We start from the raw sequence: 22,978 nt of genomic DNA on the forward strand, positions 1-22,978 counted from the left end.
ATTCTAGTTGGTATAAGGTGGAACCTCAGGGCTGTTTTAATTTGCATGTCCCTGATGACAGTCCCTTGTTGAGAATTCTCTGTTTAGCTCTGTACCCCATTTTTAAGTTGCATTATTTGAGTTTTTGGAATCTAACTTCTTGAGTTCTTTATATATTTTGAATATTAGCTCTCAACCAGATGTAGGGTTAGTGATGATCCTTTCCCAATCTCTGGGCTGCCTTTTGTCCTATTGACAGTGACCTTTGCCTTACAGAGCTTGTCAGTTTCAAGAGCTTCCATTTATCAACTCTTGATCTTAGAATAGGAGCCATTAGTGTTCTGTTCAGGAATATTTTCTCCTGTGCCAATTCATTCAAGGCTATTTCCCACTTTCTCTTCTATTAGATTCCGTGTGTCTGATTTATGTTGAGGTTCTTGATCCGTTTGGACTTGAGCAGGGTGATACACATGGATCAAGTTGAGTCTTCTACATTTTTACTGCCAGTCAGACCAGCATTGTTTATTGATGATGCTTTCCTTTTCCACTGGATGGTTCGACTTCTTTGTCAATGATCAAGTATCCACAGTAGAATATCGCTAGTGTGGGTTTATTTCTGGGTCTTTGATTCTATCCCATTGATCAACCTCTCTGTCTCAGTACCACTTCCATGCTGTATTCCATGCAGATTGCTTTGTAGTACAGCTTGAGGTCAGGGATGGTGATTCCTCCAGAAGATCTTTTTTGTTGAGAATTGGTTTTGGCTATCCTGGATTTTTGTTTTTCCATATGAAGTTGATGATTGCTCTTTCAAGATCTGTAAAAAAAAATATGTATTGGAATTTTGATGAGCATTTCATTAATTCTGTAGGTTGCTTTTTGCAAGATAGCCATTTTCACTATGATTTAAGCTTTAGTATCATTACTGTTCCAAATGTAGATGCCCTTCCATTTGGGGCATAGATGTTTAGAACTGAGAAACTTTGTAGATTATTCCTATGATGTGTATGAAGTGTTCTTCCCTGTCTCTTTTGATTACTTTTGGTTGAAAGTCTATTTTATTAGATAATAGAATGGCTACTCCAGCTTGTTTCTTGGGTCCATTTGCTTGAAAAATCTTTTTCTAGAACTTTATACTGAGATAATGACTACTGCTGAGATTTGTTTCCTGTATACAGCAGAATTACCAATTTTGTTTATATATCCATTCTGTTAGCCTGTGCTTTTTTTATTAGGGAAGTGAGTCCATTAATGTTGAGAGATAGTAATGGCCAATTATTGTTATTTTGATGTTTGTGGTGGTTGAGAGAGGGAGAGAGGAAGAGAGAGAGAGAGAGAGAGAGAGAGAGAGAGAGAGAGAGAGAGAGAGAATTTTTCTTCTATTGGCTTTAATGGTATGAAATTATTTCTTGTGTTTGCTTGAGTGTAGTTAATCTCATTGTGTTGCAGTTTTCCTTCTAGTAGTCATTTTCTCTGACTGATGTATTGATTTGGTCTTCCTCTGTAGGACTGGGTTAGTGGAAAGGTATTGTTTGAATCTGGTTTTGTCATGGAATATCTTGGTTTCTCCATCTATGTTGATTGAAAGTTTTGCTGGGTATAGTAGCCTGGGTTGGCATTTGTGTTCTCTTAGGGTATCTAAGACCTCTGTCCAGGCTCTTCTAGCTTTTAGAGTCTCAGATGAGAAATTGGGTGTAATTCTGATAGGTCTGCCTTTATATGTTACTTGGCCTTTTTACATTGCAGCTTTTAAAATTCATTCTTTGTTCTATATATTTAGTGTTTTGATTATTATGTAGCAGGAAGATTTTCTTTTCTGGTCCAATCTGTTTGGTGTTCTGTAAGCTTCTTGTTCCATTGTATCTCTCTCTTTATGTTAGGGAAATTTTCTTCTTTTATTCAGTTGAAGATTTGGGGGGGGGGGTCTTTGTGCTGCTTCCTCCTGTTCCTCCTGCTGCTGCTTCTCCTCTTCCTCCTCTCCCTCCTCCTCTTTTTCATCTCCTTCTATTCCTATCATCCTTCAGTTTGGTCCTTTCATAGTGTCCCAGATTTCCTGGATGCTTTGTGTCATGAACTTTTTAGATTTTGCATTTTCTTTGACTGATGTATTGATTTCATCTATCATATCTTCTAACCCTGAGATTCTCACTTCCATCTGCTGTATATTTTATTAGTGATGTTTGTGTCTGTACTTCTTCTCTTCTGTAGGTTTTCTATCTTCAGGATTGCCTCCATTTGTGCTTTGTTTATTTTTTGGACAGTTTTATTCATATCGTTCACCTGTTTGATTGTGTTTTCCTGTATTTCTTTATATTGATTTGTTTCCTCTTTTAATACCTCTACCTGTTTGAATGTATTTTCCTATATTTCCTTAAGGTATTCATTTATGCCCTGTGTAGACCCTGTTTTGCAAGCTGTGTCCCAAAGAGACCCTGCTGGGGTGATGGGAAAATCTGACTAGGATGGGTCATCAGGCAGGGTTCTAAGCTGGTTAGTTTTGGGGCCCCCAAAGGTTTCCACAGGAAGGCAGGATACTCTTGGAGTCCGGCAAGTCTCCTCCAAACCTAGTAGCAAGGCCAGATCAAGACAATGTGATTTTTATTAAAAGACCCAAGATCACCAGTGATTCCTGCAAAACACAATCCTTTTTTCTAAATAGTATTTTTGTCATCTTAAGTCACAGAAATGTCACCATCTCATAACAGGAGTTTCATTGCACTTCATCAGTCTTCCCTACTCCCGAGACTCATCCACTCAGCATCTTATGGAAGAGCATGAGTCACAGAGCACATTAAGCAATGGGACTTGTGATGAGTGGTTTCTTTTGTACCTGGAAGTGTTGGCACATACACTAGCATTTTAATACATTGGTATTTTACCTTTGACATTATTCTGGGTAAATTTGAATGAGCAAACTAACTTTTGTTTAGTAAGTTGTTTATGCAAACATAGCTTAACTTTTAACAGTTAGTGATACCTAGAAATAATTAAATATCTTGACTACATTGACTAGCCTAATAACTTTATAAAAATGGATTCTTAAGCTAGATGGAAAAGTAGTTAAACCATCAGCTTACTGATCCTGTGCTTGAAAACTAAGAAATTTGTTCTTTTCTCCTAGTATGACAGACAGAAGTGGGGTACGCAGGAAGCGAAACACACTAGTTACCTGATAGAGACGAGGACGAAACATGCAGTGTAATGAGTCCTGCTGTGATCTCTCTCTCTCTCTCTCTCTCTCTCTCTCTCTCTCTCTCTCCTACTCTCTTTCTCTCTCTTTCTCTCTGCCTCTCTGAATGATGATGTCACCTTCCTGCATACCCACAGCATTTTCTTCTATCACCACCATCACACCACCATCCCCGCACAACCACCATCATCCCCTCCCCATGACCATCACCACCATTACCACCACCACCACCATCACCACCCTTATCATTATCTTCAGTATCACCGGCATCCCCTCCTCTACCACCACCATCCCCCCACCACTGCCATCACCATTACCATGGTCATCACCATCATCACCACTATTAACACTACTACTATCATCACAGCTACCACCTCTACCCTGGCACACCCACTCAGGTCTCTGCAGACTGGGCTTTGTGCACTGAACAACAGTTAATGAGTCAGTTATTTGAAACAATAAACAAAGAACTTTCATTTTATTTGCTGGTGTGTGTGTGCGTGTGTGTGTGAAAGAGAGAGACAGAGAGAGAGACAGAGAGAGAGACAGAGAGAGAGAGAGGTGTGATATAAGAGTGCACACAACTCTCTGTATTGCAGCTCTCAGAAAGGCTTTCTCTATTCAGCTCTGTTGAAGCCAGCTCTCTTGCTGCTTTCCTCACATTGCACACTTGCCTGTGATGGCCCATGAGTTTCTGGATGGCTCTTCTGTCTCTGCCTCCCATCTTGCTGTAGGAGTGCTGGGATTACAGATGTGTGCCACCATTCCGGATTCTTTTCTTTATGGGTTCTGGAAATTAAACTCGGGTCCTCAGGCTTGGACAGCAAGTGCTCTTACCCTCTGAGCCATCTTGTGAGCCCAAAAGCGAACTTATTTCTGCACTTTCCATTTGCATAATCCGTGTTCTCCTCTTCTCTTTGATCTATTTGGTAGCAGAGTTTAGGGACACCATGGTTTGTCCTCATTTCTCCTGATGTTACTGACAGCATTCTGGTAGGAGTGAAACTGTTCCAAAGAGAGACAGTGTGGCCCTCACTTTGGCTGTCATACTACTGGGACAATAAATGTAAAGAAATTGGAATTTCCACAGAAACCCTACACTTGGAGAAGGAAAAGGCTGAAGCTTGGTGCTGGCCAGAAGCTACACTTGTGTCCCAGAAAGGTATTTCATACATTTGCAACAATCATCAGACCACCTTGCAGGAGGGCTAGCATTGTGTCAATGATGGGCAAGCCATGGCAGGACCATAACCTGACCAGGACAGGTTGCCTATGCAGCCTCTTGTCTTCTCAAAGTCTAAACTTCCTGTCAGGACACTGAAGATGAGCCTTACTGGGCATCTTTGTGTCTGTTCACAATATGACCAGAATAAGTTTTCTGTCTATTTTTGCACTGATACTTGCCTCTTTCTCTACTTAACTAAGGACAGATGGCACTGATCCTGGCATGGCAGAGCTCTGGATTTGACCCCACAGCCAGAACTACACAGAAAGACTCTGTCTCTAAAAACAATACAAAAAAAACCAACCAAAACAAGCAAACTAAGAAACAAAAACCCAAGCAAAACAGAACAATAACAAAAAAAAAAATAGAAACAACAAACAAAAAACCACACACAAAACAAACAAACAAAGAGGCACTTGTTTGACAGCAACTCTCTCCTCATCTAGGTGACATGATGACAGTAATCACCATGTAAGGTTTCCACCCTGAACTGGTCTTGGTAGTCATTAGACACCTCCATCATGGAGGGGATGGTGCCTGTCTTCCAGCCTCCAGACCACTTTGGGGGGGGTGTGGAAAGACGCTGATGCTCCTGGGCAGCTGTAGTTATTGTCCATTTTGTGAAATAATAGCTTGAATGGGTTGAGTTTTTTCACATAAGGCTTCCCTGTCTGGGTCTGGGTCTATTGCAGACTCAAGGCACCTGCCTCCTTAAGACAGTGGAAATGAGACTGACCCAGAGAAAGCCTGACCTTCTTTTGTGGAGGTAACTTTGAACTTGCTACATAGTCAGGAGATGACCTTAAACACTGATCTTCCCATGAATTCTCCTCCCAAGTGCTAGAGTTACACATTCACAGACACACACACACACACATACACAGACACACAGACACACACACACACACACACACACACACACACACACACACTAATACACACTGCCTAAGGACTTTGTGCACATTAGGCAAACACTCCAGTAACTGAGCTACATCCTTGCCCAACTCATAATCTCTGAGGAATGAAAGTCAACTTCACACAGATGGGAGGCTGAGATTTAGAAAATATTGGTCAATTTAAAAAATATATTTATTTAATGTATGAGTGCTCTATCTGCATGCACACCTGCATGCCAGAAGAGGGCATTGGATCCCATTACAGATGGTTGTGAGCCACCATGTGGTTGCTGGGAAATGAACTCAGATCCTCTGGAAGAACAGGCAATGCTCTTAATCACCAAGCCATGTCTGCAGCCCCACAATGGACCATTTTGAAGTTATAAAAACAATCCATTAGCAGAATCAGAACAGGAGGCCTCTGTCATTCAGTCCAGACATGCTCTAGTTTTATTCTGTTCCTGTGCTAAAACACTCTGACCAAAAGCAACTCGGGGAGGAAAGGGTTCATTGACTTTTTTTTTTTGCAAGTCACAGCCAATCTTTGTGGGAAGTCAGGGCAGGAAATCAAGTAGGAACTGAATGTAGAATCCAGGAAGGAAAGCCAATCCCTGGATCACTCACAGGCTCACACTGAGCTTCTTCCTTATACAGCCCAGACCCACTTGTTCAAGGAATGGTGCTGGCAGCTGTAGGCTGGGTCCTCCTAAATCAATTAAAATCAAGGCAATGTCTCATAGACAAGCCCACAGGCCAAGCTATGTTAGTCCATGCTCTCTTCTCAGATGACTTTAGGCTGTGTCACAGTGACAATTAAAGCTGAGTAGGACACTTCTCACTTTGTGGCTTTCAAGAGTAAAGGACCCGTTCCCAAGCTGGTGCTGTCTCCTCTGTCAACTAAGCAGGAGTCAGCAGCTGCTGGCTTTCCTTCTTCTCATTATACCTGATTGGCCATTTCAAATTATCATAGCCAAACCTATTATTTAGAAGACATGGGGGGGGGTTGTGTGTCTTTTGTACACTTCCTTTGCTTATGTGTAGCCCATGAAGTTTCTGATAAAAGTAGAGTGTCTGCTGAGATGAGCCTGTGTTTCCTGTTCCCTGGAGTCACAGCCATGACTAGAGGATCTGTGTAGACAGAGTGTGTCCACACACTGCAAGGGCTCATGGTGAGGAGCTTGGCAGCAGAGACATCACAATGGATACTTTTCGAACCCTTCTCAGCTTTGTCCTGGAAAAAAAAAAGATACGCATGGTTTTCCTGTAAGGAAAGAAAGGATTCTCCTTTGCTTTTATTCCTGAGTTTTAGCAATAGAATCTTAGCTGTCTACAACAAGGGAAGACCTTACATATCTTGGATTGTGAGCAGATTCTAACTGGTTTTGTCTTCAGCTCTGAGTCTAGTGTAGGAATCACCATAGTTAGGACAGCCACAAACAAAAGCTGAGACTCAACAATAGGAGAGCCTGGCATAAACTTAGTGCACATGGAGGCTTTCTCAGAAAATGAAAGCAAGCCTAAGAAATAGTGAAGCTCAATGCCCCTCCCCCATGTTGTTCTCATAGGTCAGCTTTTCATTTATCCAGAATCTTACAGCAGATATGGCGTGGGGTGGGTCAAGTCAAAGTTTGGGTCTTAAGGACAAAGAACCAATATGATTCCTCAAAAGTCTTGGTGGGAGTATTGGAAACATAAAAACCATGCTATGCAGGAGTCAATGCTGAATGGTGGTCATGAAGAGACACTTTGTTCATCTGAATCAAACACCTAGCATGTGACTGAGAGAGAGAGAGAGAGAGAGAGAGAGAGAGAGAGAGAGAGAGAGAAAGAGAGAGGATAAATAAAAGTATTCAAAAAGAAATTTAAAAGAAGCAAATGACTGTCCTACTTTGGCACCAGGTTACAAGTTGGTAGGAACTTAGGTTTGCTGTTACGTTAGTTACCAACTCATGGTCCTGACTAAGTTACTTAGCTTTGATGAAGAAGTAACACCCAGAGGCTGAGTGGTTCAGATGATGGTTCTGTCCCTCTTGTCAAGAAGGCAAGGCCAGTTGAGCTGCTCCTCACCTCACAGCAGCCTGGAACCAGCAGGGAGATGTGGCTTCCTGCTTGTTCCCTCTTTCTTAGTCTTGTTAACCGTCTGGGGTGCAGAGCCACATTCAGGGTGGGTCTTCACCCTCAGTTAATGCTCTACAAGCACCCTCACTGCCCCACCCTGAGGAGCCCCTCCGTCTCCTGGATTCTAAACCTAGTCACACTGACAAGGGAGATGAGTGAGAATACTCTTTATTGATTTGTGGCTCATCATGGGGTAGAACAGTTGGGAAACATTCAGTGTTCAGTTCATTCACAAAGCACATGATTTGGGACCTTACACAGAATTATAGAAAGCCCAGAGGATGCAAATCAGTGGAGAGCTGTCCACTAGTGTTGGTAAGATCCAGTACTGCCAATGCTACCCAAGGCCTTACATAAAGTGGCATCCAGGCTATGGATGCCTGCTCTCCCAAACCCCTGATATCAACATAGGGACATGCGTGGGGAAAAGAGAGCATAGATGCTTATGCCTTAACTGTAAGGCCAGCTACCCACGGTCACTCTTCCCTAATGCCCCTAATGTAAAAAGTGCACAGAAGGTACCTGTTGTCCCCTTCCTTAGCTTACCAGGAAAACACATTTCACCAGGTACAGCATAACACTAGACAAGTCTAGGGACAAACTGTCAAATCTGCATTTTTCAGGGGAAAGTCTGATTTAACCACAGTGAAGAAATTTAAAACACACATTGTCCTCATGACTACTAAATCCCAGAACACTTTGGGAATCCAGTGACAAGCCTGTGTTTTCCTCTGTCTCAGGACAGCCTGAATTTCCCCCAAATCATTGTGGAACATTTTCTCTGCCTTCTTTCTTTCTCATTAAATTGTTTGCCTGAGAACTTGAATTCTCTCAGTATTCATTGCCATCCTCACCAGGGTAGCTTTTCTCTGGTCTGTCTGAAACCAGCCCTTACTTCCCCTGTCTCTCGGCTACCCAGCAGCAGTCTCCTGAGTGCCCCCTTCACTTCCTTGTTTCTCAGTGTGTAGATCAGAGGGTTGAGGAGAGGGGTGACAATGTTGTAGAAGAGGGTGAGGAACTTGCCCTGGTCCTGGGAGGAGCTGTTTCCCGGCTGCATGTACATGTAGATGATATTTCCATAGAAAAGTGAGACTACGGTGAGGTGCGAGCCACAAGTGTTGAAAGCCTTCTGCCGCCCTGAAGCCGAGCGGATTCGCAACACTGCTCTCACGATGTAGCCATAGGAGACCAAGATGAACACCAGGGGTGACAGCACGATGCCTATAGCCAGGATGAAGACAGTGCCTTCCACTGCAGCAGTGTTGACACAGGCCATCCTGATGAGAGCTGGCATCTCACAGAGGAAGTGGTCCACCCTGCGTTGCCCACAGCGGGGTAGGCTGAGGGTCACCGGAGACATAGCCAAGGAGTTGGCCACGCCGCAGCTCCAGGCCACTGAGACCAGGCCTATGCAGAGCCTGGGGCTCATGAGGACCATGTAGTGCAAGGGCTTGCAGACCGCCACAAAGCGGTCATAGGCCATGACAGCCAGCAGCAGGCACTCCACACCCCCCAGGCCCAGGAACAGGACCAGCTGCAGAGCACAGCCCACATAGCTGATGGTCTTGTCCGGCCCGCTGAGGTTATAGAGCAGCTGTGGGATGGAGCTGCTGGTGAAGCTGAGGTCCAGGAAGGACAGGTGTGTGAGGAAGAAGTACATGGGAGTGTGCAGGTGCGGGTCCAGCCTGGACACCAGGATGATGGTGCTGTTGCCCAGCAGGGTCAGGAGGTAGGCGGGCAGTATGATGGCAAAGAGGACCCTCTCTACCTGGGGTCGCTCAGAGAAGCCTATAAGGATGAAGTGGCTGAAGGCGCTGTCGTTGGCGATGCCCATCTCTACTGCACCTGAGGAAGACATCAATACTGACAGTAATCAGAGGACAGATCGTCAGTTATTTATTACTTGTTTAGTTCCAACAATGATGCAGTAACAGTGACAGACACGCAAACTGAGTTATGTATCTGTCAAGCCAGTTGTCATGTGTAGAAATGGGACATGCTTGGTTTGAACACAGCAATTGCTGTTTAGTGTGTCTGCCTAGTCTTGCCTCGAATTCCATGAAGCCAGAGATGAATTATGCTGTGGCCCAGATTTTGATTCTCTCCAGACTCACGATTCCAAGCTCCTGTCCAAAGACAAAGAGCATGAAATACATAGCCCCACATAATCAACCAAGAGGCTTTGAAGATGCCCAGCACAGCTGATGAGAAATGTGGACTTCACCCATGTGAACCCATGTGGGTTGACTCACACACAGATGTATTGAAAATAAATTTGCTGCCTTTTTTTTTTTTTTTTTAGAGATTTTTGAAAATTTGGTAATTCAAGGACAGGCTGTTGTTACCTAGAACTATCTTTAAATTTTTTTACAAATGTATAAACTGTGTATATATATTATGCATTTTATAATCTACTGAAAAATATAAAGAAATCTACTATAAACCATTTAAGTTTATCAAAATTGATACAAACAAAAACCATCTAGAGTATTGTTCCCAGCAGAGAGGAACGTAAATGCGCAGGTGAAGGACTGCACAGCCTCTGGACCAAAAAAAACTGTGGTTTGCTTGAGATGCATGAGACACACTCTGTTCTTTTGATTGTTATTTTCAGTGAATTCTGAATTTCTGGATAGGAGAATGTCACAAGAGTTAGTAAATTTTAGACTTCTGGATAGACCAATGGCTTAGGAGACAATGGGTTATCAGTGAAACCATGTGCTCGAAGACCTCTTCTGGGCCTGCTGCCTAAGCTGCATGGTGCTTGTTTTTCTCCCAAAGTACATAGGAAACATTTCTTACACAAACATTGAATCCCAGTTAAGGTTTTGTTTTAATTACATGTATGTGTGCATACATGTGTGTGTACATGTGTACATTTCTGTGTGTGTGTGTGTGTGTGTGTGTGTGTGTGTGAGCTCACCTTTGCACATATGAGGAAAACTTTCAGGAATCAGTTTTCCTCTTCCATCATGTGAGCTTAGGGGATCAGATTCAGGTCATCAGGCTTGGCAGCAAGGCCCTTTACCCACTGAGTCTTCTTGACAGTTAAAAGAAGAAATGGAGAAAGCCTGGAGTCCATGGTCAAATCCTGCTGGGAGAAGATTGGTTGACCCATCTCACAGCTAAGTAGCAAATGCACATTCCCTTGCCTCTGTAGAGAAAGGTTCTTTCTCTCCCAGGCTTGGTCAAAGTGTAAATAAATCCAATTTCTCTACCAGTTTCCATCCCCTAATCTCTTTGGCATAAAGGAAAGCTGAGGTGGTCTGCATACACTGCACCAATGCATCATGGATCCAAGAAAGGCATGAGACATTAACCCATTCATGCATGCTTGATGACAATGTAAGTTGACATCATAGTGCTTAAGAGTTCCCTACTTCTCTGTACACACACCTCAAGGCTGTACATGTTGTTTTAATAAAAGAAACATGTTTCTTTTACATAATTGAAAATTGAGTGTTTTCTCTTTGCTCCCACTAATCTCATGTGTAGGAGGAACCTGTCCTGCCTTCCTAATGTTCATTCTTCTGACTGACACAGAACGACCTTTCCTGGGGAAAATTCGGTGACTTTTTATGTTCATGTCTAAGAGGAGAGCTTACACTTCATGGCATCAGATCTTAAGAGGGTGCTTTGCTGATGCTCTTTTAAAAAAAAATCAGCTAGCTCTCATGTCCCATTGGGGTTTGTGTCTCTGTGAGGCCTGAAGAAGAGTGCCTAGATTTTTGCATAATGCACTATGTCAGATTTTATTCTACTGATCTGTTGATTTCTCTGAGAGATTTTTTTCTCTCTCCCTAAGACAAAAACAATATTAAAGCACAAACGAAGGTAAGACCTGAACTGAAGACAGAGTGCCATCTCTACCAGCAATTCCACAGGGCCTACCCACTAGCACTGGCCTTTCTCTGAGAAACCAGTATTTGACAGGTACAGGACATCTTTACTGTCTGAAAGGCTCCAGGAAGGGCACACCCCTTGCTCTTTCTGAACCAGACTCTGGAGGGACATCCTTTCCCCTGCTGTGCTTAGCCTTAGGTCCAGGATTTCAGCTCTCTGGGCAAGTACTTGTCCAGAGCAGGGGGACTGTTGTCCTACTGATAGATCTTGATAGAGAGAAAAAAGAAAATTAAAAAAGCCAGTCGAGTCCAGCTCCTCCCAGACCAATTAGAAGCATACTCCTGTCTGTGCCAGCTTTGTGATCAAAATGTTCTGAGCCATGGCTGACAAGATCCTTTCTTTTTTGTTTGTTTTTGTTGTTGTTGTTGTTGTTTGTTTGTTTGTTTTTCGAGACAGGGTTTCTCTGTATAGCCCTGGCTGTCCTGGAACTCACTCTGTAGACCAGGCTGGCCTCAAACTCAGAAATCCACCTGCCTCTGCCTCCCAAGTGCTGTGATTAAAGGCGAGTGCCACCACTGCCTGGCTGACGAGATCCTTTCTGATGAAGATTTGGGCGCCTCAGACATCTGGACACCTCCATGAGGTATATGAACACTGACACAGTGACCTCCTCTGACACAAATAGCATGCTCAGTCCGTAAGATCCTTTGCAAATGTCTTAGTTGATAACACCCTTTCCTGTAGACACCAGGGGCTTCACTTGTCTAGACAAAGCTGAGACCTCTGAAGACAAGGAGAAAACTCTTACTTCACCCCTAGGGAGACAAGCCTGAAGGTGGAAGGAAACAACAATCTCCAGAGGACAAGATAAGAGGATGCAGCAGTTGTCCCCTCAGTGAGAAATGCACTTCCAGATCCTAGAGCCCTCTCCCAGGACAGCTGCTTACCCATAGGCCCTCCCTGCTAGGCCTGCCTGCTCAGAAAGACTAGGGGTTTTTTTCTCTATTTTCTGTTTCCTGGTACTTGCCAAATTTCATTCTTGCTCATCACTGCTGAGCCTGCTGTTTTGATAAACTCTAATGCAAAAATCCTGTCTGCCTTTCCTTTTCTCTCTCCCTCTCTCTCCCTCCTTTACTCCTCCCTCCATTTCTCCCTTTCTCCTTCTTGTCTCTTCCAAGCAGCTTTCTGATATCTCTAGCTTTGCTGCCCTTTGGTTTCTTAAACTCCAATAAAACAAAATTGTCCTTGAGTTTTCTTCTGGTTCCATTTTTGAATTCCTTTATCTACAAGGCTAAGGATCTATAAAAGGGACCCTATGTGTCTCAGTGACATTAACCAAAACAGATACCTTTCCATGCATATCACAGTTTTCCTGGGCTGGGGTAGCCTGAGCCTGCACACAGAACAGGCAGTGGGTTAACTCGGCCTCACCACAGGATGGGTTTACTTATTTCTCTTCCTTGCTCCAAGGGAAACAGGATAGGACCAGATACTAAATTGGAAATGTGAGTTCTCCCTACATGGGTTGAGGTGTCAGAAAGGCCAAGCGGAGACTGAAGATGGTCACTCACAGACTGTGTTGAAAGCAGCAAAGCTGCTCGCCTGACAGAGGAGTCCTTTCCCTGTGATGCATCTCTGCAGCTTGTGTGTTTGGGAGCATGAGCAGACAGTGTGTCACACTGATGTCACCTGTGGGTGCTGATGGGTCAGACAGTGGAGGTCACCTGTCCCCATGTGTACTGCTTCATCTCAGAAATGTCTGCATTTGATTGGAGTTGAAGCTGTGGGATTTTGCCAGATCCTAGGGGGCTGCCAATATTCAGAAGGAAATATTTCAGTTTACTTGAACATTAAATTTTCTTAACAAAATTATTTTATCATTTAAAAGACTAAAGATCTTGCCCCCCCCACCCCCAAGATTGAGTATAATAACAGTGTGCAGGACACTGAATTACCCCTCAGAGCAGGGAAACCAGGTCATCCAACAAGGAGCCAATATATATTTTATTTCTGTTGTGGGGTTGAGAAACACAAATAAAATTCACACCTCAGATCTCATTTTCTTTCTTTTCCTGTTTTTAATCTGACAAAAGTCAGCTTTACTTTTCCTCACAAACTCTAGTTTCAATATTAAGACACGAGGAAACTTGTGTTTTCTGTGTCCATTCAGCACTTTTACACCTAATCCTATAAAAATGACAGATCACTTACAGCAACACAATGTGTGTCCCCTGCTGCTGCTGTCCTGTCTCAGCATCCCAGAGTTACCTCCCTACTCACCAGGAGCTGGGACAAGGAAGGTGAGCCCTCTACTGCTGAGCTAAGCCCCAGCTTGTCTTTGTTTAACAAGCCAGCTGAGAGATGCAGATCCCTGAGATCAGCTCCTGAGATCAGGACCTACTCACCATCACACCTGAGTGTGGCCAGTGCACTGTACTCCTCAGTGCAGAAGGAGTGGCCCCACAGAGGTCTGGATGTGCAGTGGCTTCCCCATTAGATACACATAGATGCTGCAGTTGGAGTCGCTATGGAGAAAATCAAGGTGCCTATTCCTGCCTTGGCATCACCCTCTGTCTGAAGGTCCCAGTGTTTGCACAGCAGAAAGCTACAGGTGCAAAGATGGTGCTCTCCAGTGAAGCCTGGAGAGAGTTCAGTGGGGGACTGAGTTCATCAGCGTCCACAAGGGAGGCAGATCCAGCATCCCTTCGGTATTCCTACACTCTGGGCAATCTTCTGAACCCACCAGGGTCATTAGCACATTCATTTTGTTGTTGTCCTGTGTCACCTTAATGTTCCAGTCCCCACAGATCCTACCAGGAAATGAGGGCCATGAGAATTTGTCCCTTGATAGAAAAATAATTTAATATGGCATGCAAGCAAAAAGTGGGCACTAAATCTGCTGCTCAAAAGACAGGAATACATAGAGACTGTTTTGCTTCTTTCTCTTGTTCACAAAAATTACTATGTGGCTTTAAAATAAAAAAAATCATTTGAAGAACAACTAGACCGATGTGACCCAGAAGAGGATCACACAGCTTTTAAAACCCAAGATCCACTGAAAATCAGTCTTGTAAAAAAAAATCTTTAATCAATCATTTTATGTCAAGAAAGAGCCTGGTTTTCTAGACATTAGAAGGATGTCACGAGTAAATAAATGGCTTAACAGGAAGATTCAGTTAATGAATTGATAGGTGATCTTCTATTTATCTATTTTTACTATTGAATTTGGGGGAAATGTTGACATATATGGACTTATATTTTGGCTTCAGAAACTGAACATTATCTTGAGCTCCCTGATTTTTTTTTTTTTTTTTTTTTTGTCAATCCTCATATATTTATTGTTTCTCTCTGGTATTGTGAATAGATATAGCCAGGCAAGTGTTAGCCACTGAATAACTCCACAGACCTGTGTCCTTGTTTTAATAGTACTGTGAAGGGAAATTAAATAGAAAAATTAATAGTCCTTCAAATCAGCAAGGCAATTCAGGAGACTAACAGATGGCATAGGGCCATTGGCTAAGGAATGCATCAAAATGGCAGTATAGGCCCTTTAGATAACATGTGGTTACTGCAACAGAGAATCTCTGCTAGCAACTGTGTGTCTAGGGGAGTCCCCAGGTGAGTATTTGCACACATGTGGGTTGTCTACACCCTTTCCTCCTTCATGTGCAGTAGAACAGAGTGAAAAAAAACCCAGTCACAAGCTGAGGGGCTGATGGGGGATAGAGGACTCTTACAGCCGAGTTGCCCCACACTTGGGGGCCAAAAATGTTGTGGACTGCTCTATCAATGTTAGATCCCGCACTGCCAAAAGCCTTGGGGGCTAAGTTGTTAGAGCCCGCTCTGCCCCAAGCTGCTCCGGTCTGCAGGTCGGGGTTCAGCAAGAGAGAGAGTGAGGATGGACTCGAAGAATAGAGACAAGACAGAGTGTGATTCAATCCCGTTTATTCTTCAGTCTCTCTTCCTAGTCCAAGTCCCAATTCTTGAGTTCCTAGTTCCTAGTTCCTCGTCCCTAGTGCCTCCAAGTTCCAGGTTACTTCTTCCAAGTGCCAAGTGCCTAATGTCTAGTGCTTAATTCTCTGTTCTTCCTCCAAGTGCCAAGTGCCTAATAACTAATAATTCTTCTTCCAAATTCTCTAGTCCAAGTGTCTTCTTCCTCAATGCCTAATTCCTACTTCAAATTGTACTGAACTCTTCTGTCTGCCTCTCGCCTTTTATATGTCTCACATCTAAGCCACGCCCTTAAGTCATGCCCTTAAGTCACACCCTTAGGTCTTATCTCTAAATCTGATCTCTAAGTCATGCCCTTAAGTCTGGCTCTAAATCACAGCTTTAAGTCTCACACACCCAAGGGAAGATGCTGGCACACTCTGATAACATCCTAAAACAAGATGTTATCAGAGTGTGCTCAGCTGTTATATGCTATTGTAATCAAATCTCTTGTCAGGGTATATGGCTCAAGATGGCTGCAAGGATGTCCACAGAGGACAAATTTATCAAATTCTACTGCCTCAAGTTTCTCTACCTGTGGGATGCTGTAAGTAGGAGCTGTCACTCCAAGTGACTCTAGTGGGTAGGCCAGTGCCACAAGCCATCTTCCCTAAAGTTATTGATTCTGGGCCTTTCCAATGTGCTAAGAAAACTGGTCTATTTAGGTAATTCAGGTATTAAAGTTGTGACTTGATTCAGGAGAGTGAGGCTGGAGGAGAGGAAAATATTTGTGAAATTATTTCTGTAAAGAACTCATCTAGTCTACTAGAAATACAGGCATTGATATTTATAGACACAACTTGAGATTTATAGCTCAGGACAAAGAAATCTAATGTTGGGGGTTTAAAGAGAATTTTGGTTTCTTTGAAAAACACAGAAATATTATGGGGATATGTTTTTTTTTTCAATCAGGTTTGGTGATATGGGGCTGTTTCCCAGCAGGTGACTATGATTTGCCTCATGCTCTAGCAGGGGCGTAGTTTTGCCACTGTAGAGTTTCTACATCTGTGCGACATTTAGAATTCTGGGAAATTTTCAGAGGATATATGTATGCTAGGGTCCCGATAGAAGGGGCCGGTTGGCCAGTTGGTGGTTGGTTGAAGTCTGTTGCAGTTTTTCAAGTAGTAGTCATGTACAAAGAGATGAAAAGAAGAAATTAGATATCCTGACAGTGAAGCTCAAACTTACCCCAAAGAACTCAACCTCCCTAATCATCAGGAAATCCTCTAATGATATTGTCACCCCTTCCCCTCTATCCTTTTCCCCTCCTATCTAGTGTTACAGGGTTGAAAGGGAGGAAGGAAGGGGTGGAGAAGAGTGAAAGAAAAAAAGAACTCACAAAGTAGCCAAAGTCTGGCTACATAGTGTAACTTTACAATTATTCTTTATAGATAAGAGAGTACCTAATTCTCAAAATAGTGTGAAGGCGATGTGACAGGAAGCAATAAAAATAGTTTCAACAGTCAAGTTTTTTATATGTTCTACTAGGTTTTATCACTTCCTGGTTATGTTTTGTTTATTTATTCTTTTATTTTACAAGTATGGTTGATGTGTTTCCATGTACTATGTACTTGCTTGGATTCTGAAGAGACCAGAAGAGGGTGTCAGATTCCCTAAATTCAACAGATTATTGTGAGCTTCCATGTGGGTGCTTGGAATTGAACCTGGGTCCTCTGGAAGAGTGATTAGTGACCTTAACTGCTGAATCCCTCTATTCATTCTTTAAATACTCTTGATGGCTTTATAATTTTATGAGAATTAGTATATGGAAAATAGATGTTATTCACATGAATAAAATTTTCCTGAGGAGATAAGAAACAGCACAGAATAACTTTCTGAAATATAATCACTTCCCTAAGAGCTGAGGCTCTTCATTCTTCTTTAAAAGTCCACAATTGTTATTTGCAATATTCAGAGTCTTCATTTTTAGCCAGGCATGATGACATACACCAGTAATCTCAGGACTTGGGAGGTAAAAGTGGAAAGATCAAAAGTTCAGGACCATTCTCCACTACAAATTGGGGTTGAATCCATCCTAAGTGACATGAGATCCTGCCTCAAAACAAATGAACTTGTAGGTAAACAAACACCAAACCAAACAAAAAACATATTTTTGGATTTTTATTTAAAGCTAAACATAACTATAACTTGCTGTCTTGCAGCACAGTCTGGCATCAGCTGGTGCACTTTGGCTCCATTTCTCCATTATGGTGTCAAAAACTACAAACATGTATACCTTTCAACATATTTTTAAATGTATATGTATGTCTGTTTTGTCTGCATGTGTGTCTGTGTATCATTTTTGTGTCTTATTCCTACAGAGGCCTTTGGACTGAAATTACACACCACTGTGAACCACTATATGGGTGCTGGGAATTGAACCCAAGTATTCTGCAAGAGCAATAAGTATTCTCAGCTGTTGAGATATCTCTCTATTGTTCCTCACTCTTTTTTTGAGGGAGAGTCTCATTGTTCTGTGCTGGGTTTGAACTCACTATGGAGCCAATTGTGACCTTCTGTCTCCACTCTTCAGAGATAGGATAACAGGCATTTATTACATTAGGTCTGCACATTCTAGGCAAGCAGTCTACTAACTAAACTATGTATCTGGCCTCTGCAAGTATCTTTGGCACAAACATCAGTCTGCCCTAGAATTTCTGAGTCCCTTGGTATGTCATTTGCAAACCACACTTACACAATCTCCTATTTCCAAGCCATAAATAGGGATATATATTTGTGTTCTCAAACATGCATTTGTAAATCTCTTGACTCCAAAGACTGCACTGTTTACACCTGCAGAGAGAAATTGGCAGAGCAAATAGAAAGGTTCCATTTGAGTTCATTTCCCCAAATGCTGAAAGGACAGAGAAAAGTAGCAAAAACAAAGAATAAAAATCAGAACAAAACAAGTCCAAAGAAAGTTTCGTTCTTAGTGAAGAATATGTTGGCCTTTCTTCAAACCCCCAATCTGCCCCATGTCATGATTGGCATCTCCCACACTTCAGCTAGTAACCAGTTCCTACAATGTAGAAAAGAAAAAGAGGCTGCTGAGCAAACAGGACACAATCTCCACAAATGCAACGCTCTCTCACATCTCCTCCATCATTTTCCTTATGCCTTAAGTGTTTGTACGTGTAAATACTGCATACCGAGCACATTCCCATAGGCCTCTCCTCTCCCCTTTCTCTCCCCTTCTTGAGTAACCTCTGTGTTTGTATCTTTGACCTGTAGCATCCATTGTATCCTCTTGCAAGCAGCAGGGAGAGCTCTGGAAAACAGACACACATTATGGAAATTATTTTTTGCTATAATATCCTGCACTTGTACTTGAAGAACCCACTCTCCAGCATTTTGCACATGACCCTCCTGTCCAGTAGCGGCTACTCTCTCTTAGAGTATTCCTATTTTCTCAGTCTTTAAAGTGTCCAAGATCACTCTGGCATTAAGAAATATGAACTTCCCTGCTACAAGAGAGATGTCCGGGGTCTTTGTTTTTATCACACAGATGAAATGTCACCTCAAAGATATTCTCTGGACATACCTGTCAAGTCTTCCCTGTCTCATGGCTATCCCCTGACATGTCTCTATTTGCCATGTATTGTTGAGTGGCAACTTTATCTTTGACATTCGTAGTCCCCAGAACACACTGAAGCAGATACCTTTCACAGATTCAGTAATCTGTAGTCTGATTGGATGTTTGATTCTACATTGAAAACACTTCCTGGAACAGAAAAGTCTCTCCATGGCTGGTGAGATGGCTCCATAAATACATTGTTTTATGGCCATTTCTGATGATCTGAGTTCAATCCCGAGAACCGACAAGGTTGAAGGAAAGCACAAACTCCCACTCAAGCTGTCTTCTGATCTCCACACATGAGCCATAGCATGTGTACCCCAATAAATGAACAACTGTAATTAAAAGGAATTAAAGTTTAATTGCATGAGGAAGTGGGTGGGAAGGTCTAGTAGGCCCATCATGCTAAATTAAGATCTTGGTGTAGAGTTTAGCTTAGGCTGAGTGACAGAAAGCTCTTGCTCATGTTGACTGTTTCTTGCCCGGATTGTACATCCCAGACCTACACACCGTGCTGTAGGTGAAAGCTAAATGCTCAGAGAGTCTGTGTCAAGGAAATCCCATTCCTCTCAGTCAGTGACTCAATCTCCTTCCCAGACTGACTTAAGAACACAGCACAGACCTCATTCCCAGCCTTCCTCAACACTAGCTGTTGGCTTTTGAGCATCAGGAATGGTCAGCTGACCTGAAATCTATACATGCGGCTTTGGCATCCTAGAACTCACACACTCCATTGCAATTCATTCTCACATAAGAAAACAAAATGGTCTAAAAGTCTGTAGTGAATTCTGCTCCCATTGTGACAGGAGCTAGTGGTATGGGACACAGCTAACCATCCTGAATTTCTGTAAGGTTTTAACCTTTTGAGAGGTTCCAACTTTGCCTTTGATTATAATTTCTTTATTAAACTTACATTTCCCCCAAATCAGCCACCTGAGCTCCCCCCTTCACCTCCTGTTCCTGAGTGTGTAGATCAGAGGGTTGAGGAGAGGGTGACAATGTTGTAGAAGAGGGTGAGGAACTTGTCCTGGTCCTGGGAGGAGCTGTTTCCCGGCTGCATGTACACGTAGATGATATTTCCATAGAAAAGAGAGACCACAGCGAAGTGCGAGACACTGGTATTAAAGATGTTGTGCCTTCCTGAGGATGACTGCATATGTAACATGATATAGAATTAAGAACCAGCTTGAACAGCAGAGTGGACAGCACAATACCTATTGCAAGATGAAGGCAATGTCTTCAATGACATCTGCGTTGGTACAGACCATCCTGATGAGTGCTGGCATTTCACAGAGAAAGTGGTCTACCATGCAATACCCACTGCAAGGTAACAACAAGGGTGTCCACATCCCCCAAGACCAGTTACAGGACCAGCTGCAGAGCACAGCCCACATAGCTGATGGTCTTGTCTGGCTCCCTAAGGTTATAGAGCAGCTGTGGGATGGAGCTGCTGGTGAAGCTGAGGTCCAGGAAACACAGGTGTATGAGAGAGTAGTATATGGGGTGTGCAGATGCAGGTCCAGCCTGGACACCAAAATGCTGCTGCTGGTGCCCAGCAGGGTCAGGAGGAGGGCGGGTAGGATGACAGTGAAGAGAACCCTCTCCATCTGGGGCCAGTCAGAGAAGCCTATAAGGATGAAATTGCTGAAGGTGCTGTCATTGGCTGTGTCCATTTCTACTGTACCTTAAGAAGATGGGAAACAATATATATATACATATATGAAAAAAACTTCGGCGGGGGTGGGGGTGGGGGTGGGGGAGTCCAGCGGCGGGGTTTCACGGCGGTCCAGCAGGGTCCCGGGCGGAGGGTCCCACATTCATGCAGCCACTGTGCGGGGGCGGGGGGGGGGGAGGGGAGAAGGGACGGCTGCCTCAAGAAGGTTCAGGGTTCCAAGGCTGGGAATCTGGCGGCAGGTGCAGGAAGGCCCAGGCGACACATGGAGTCTGGTTTTCCAAAGCTTTTATTGTTCATGGAGTGGTGAGTGGGTGTAGATGGTACACGCTTCCCCCAAAAGCCAGGGAAGCCTGACTTTCATAGAAGGGGGAAAAGGGGAGGGAATAACTTAATTAGCTACGCCCCCAGACCTTTAGATAACTCATTAATATTTTAATCTCTGGAGGTGGAGACCTGCTAATCACGCCCTCTACCTGTGTGTTACGTGACTGATGGTGCAGGTTAAATGGACTTACCTCGTCCAAGGCCATATATATGTATATATATATATATATATATATATATATATATATATATATATATATATATATATATGTGTGTGTGTGTGTGTGTGTGTGTGTGTGTGTGTGTGTGTGTGAGAGAGAGAGAGAGAGGTTAAATCAGTATTGGCTTTTTTTTTTTTTTTTTTTTTTGAGACAGGGTTTCTCTGTATAGCCCTGGCTGTCTTGGAACTCACTCTGTAGACCAGGCTGGCCTTGAACTCAGAAATCTGCCTGCCTCTGCCTCCCAAGTGCTAGGATTAAAGGGGTGTGCCACCACCGCCCAGCAGGTTAAATCAGTATTGCTAATGATACTTTGATACTTTCTGGTAAAAATGATCCATTTGTGCATAGTTTACAGGGTTAAAGAAGTGGATAAAATACTTCTCACTAGATTATCAGAAATTCTGTCAAAATACAGCAGAAAACCTGAAAATAAGTTTTCAATGAATAAAAATATTGGCCAAAAATAAAAATAAAAATATTTTATAAAGAAAAAGAACAGATGAAGTCCACAAACAATATGCTTGCACCATCTTCTGAAATAAGGGTTCTGCATATGGTTTTTGTACAAAGTCCAAAGGTGTTCAGTAATACACTGTATATTCAAGCAAGGTTGGCTTCAACTTCAAACAAAACTATCTGCTCCTGCCATATCTTTTGAATATGAAAACACATTTCCAAATTTGAGGAAATAAGTATACTTTTAACTCTTTGGGACAAGTTCTTGCCATTGTGATTGTTAAAGTTACTCCATTTCATGCCAGGCATCCGTCTTGGTGCCCACTAGCTATTTGTTTCTGACCCCAGTCCCTGGGAGATAAGGTCCCAATATCCCTGACTCAGACCCCCACCCAAAAATGGAGAGTTGTGACTACTTAACTTGTTATCATATGGCTAACTGCTTCTTTGGCTTCTGTAACTTGCTTATTAAGATACCCAAAGATTGTCTGGGGGTCACTTCACTTGTGAGAAAAGGGCAGTTTTGCTTGCACAGATAGTGGAGGTCTTTTGGTTTCCCTTGTAAAAATCCTTCTCTCTCCTCATTTCTCAGGGCAATCTCAAATCTGTCTCAAAGATTGTTCATCAGGCTGGCAGCTAATCAATAGATCTTTTTATTAATTAAGTAATTAATTAATTAACTTCTTAAACACTATTCCCCTCCTAGTCCAACCCTCACAGAGTCTCCCTCCCCTTATCCTCTGAAAGGGTGGGGCAACTGTGGGTAAACTCCCACTCTGACACATCAAGTCTCTGCTAGATTAGGCACATCCTCTCCCACTGAGGCCAGACAAGGCAGCCATAAAGATTGAGCTGCATGTCTGCTACACATGTGCCAAGGACCTACTTCCAGACCATTTCTGTTTCTTGGCTGGTAGCTTAGACTCTGAGAGCTCCCAGGGGACCATGTTTGTTGACTCTGTTGGTTGTCCTGTGGGTTCCCATCTACTTCAGGGCCTTCAGTCCTCCCAACTCTTCCATAAGTGTCCCTGACCTCCATTAAAGTTTGCTTGTGGGTATCTGAATCTGTTTCAGTCTGCTGCTGGGTAGAGCCTCTCGGAGGACAGTTTTGTTAAGTTCCATTTTGCAAGTATAACAGCATATTATTAATAATGTCAGGGATTGGTGCTTGCCTATGGGATTGGTTTTGAGTTGTGCCAGTTGGTAATTTCCTTCAGTCTCTGCTCCAACTCTGCCTTTTTAAAAATTTGTTATTGGATATTTTTTATTTACAATACAGATGTCATCCCCTTTCCCCATTTCCCAACCCTAAAACCCCCTACCCATCCCCCTCCTTCTTTTTTGCCTTTATACCATTTTAATTACATGCATGTAGTAAGGTCAGTTCTAGGTTGAGGGTCTAGCAATACAATAGATGCAAATAGTCAAGGAACAAACAAGACAATAAACACAAATTGTCAAAGAGCAAGCAAGGCATTAAACCCAAT

The 22,978-nt window shown here is 43.0% G+C and overlaps 1 protein-coding gene and 1 pseudogene across 5 annotated transcripts; both read right to left on the reverse strand.

Moving 5' to 3' along the window:
- Window positions 1-7,560: 7,560 nt before the first annotated feature.
- On the reverse strand, window positions 7,561-13,981 carry LOC117711405 (olfactory receptor 2W3-like). 5 transcript variants are annotated; one of them, XM_076936759.1, is made up of 4 exons: window positions 13,657-13,981; window positions 12,823-13,060; window positions 10,332-10,499; window positions 7,561-9,253 (listed from the first exon to the last, which is right to left on the reverse strand). In XM_076936759.1, the coding sequence occupies exons 3-4, from the start codon at window positions 10,339-10,341 to the stop codon at window positions 8,259-8,261; spliced, it is 1,005 nt and encodes a 334-aa protein (XP_076792874.1). In that variant the 5' UTR covers window positions 10,342-10,499; window positions 12,823-13,060; window positions 13,657-13,981; the 3' UTR covers window positions 7,561-8,258. The 5 variants fall into 5 exon arrangements, with proteins under 5 accessions (XP_076792874.1, XP_076792875.1, XP_076792876.1 ...); XM_076936760.1 differs by lacking the exon at window positions 12,823-13,060; XM_076936761.1 differs by lacking the exon at window positions 12,823-13,060 and having other exon boundaries at window positions 10,332-10,502.
- A 5,781-nt stretch (window positions 13,982-19,762) lies between these two features.
- Window positions 19,763-22,438, reverse strand: LOC117710305 (olfactory receptor 2W3-like; annotated as a pseudogene).
- Between the last annotated feature and the right edge of the window lie 540 nt (window positions 22,439-22,978).

Source organism: Arvicanthis niloticus, chromosome 6 (assembly GCF_011762505.2).
Source record: "Arvicanthis niloticus isolate mArvNil1 chromosome 6, mArvNil1.pat.X, whole genome shotgun sequence".
NCBI lineage: Eukaryota > Metazoa > Chordata > Mammalia > Rodentia > Muridae > Arvicanthis > Arvicanthis niloticus.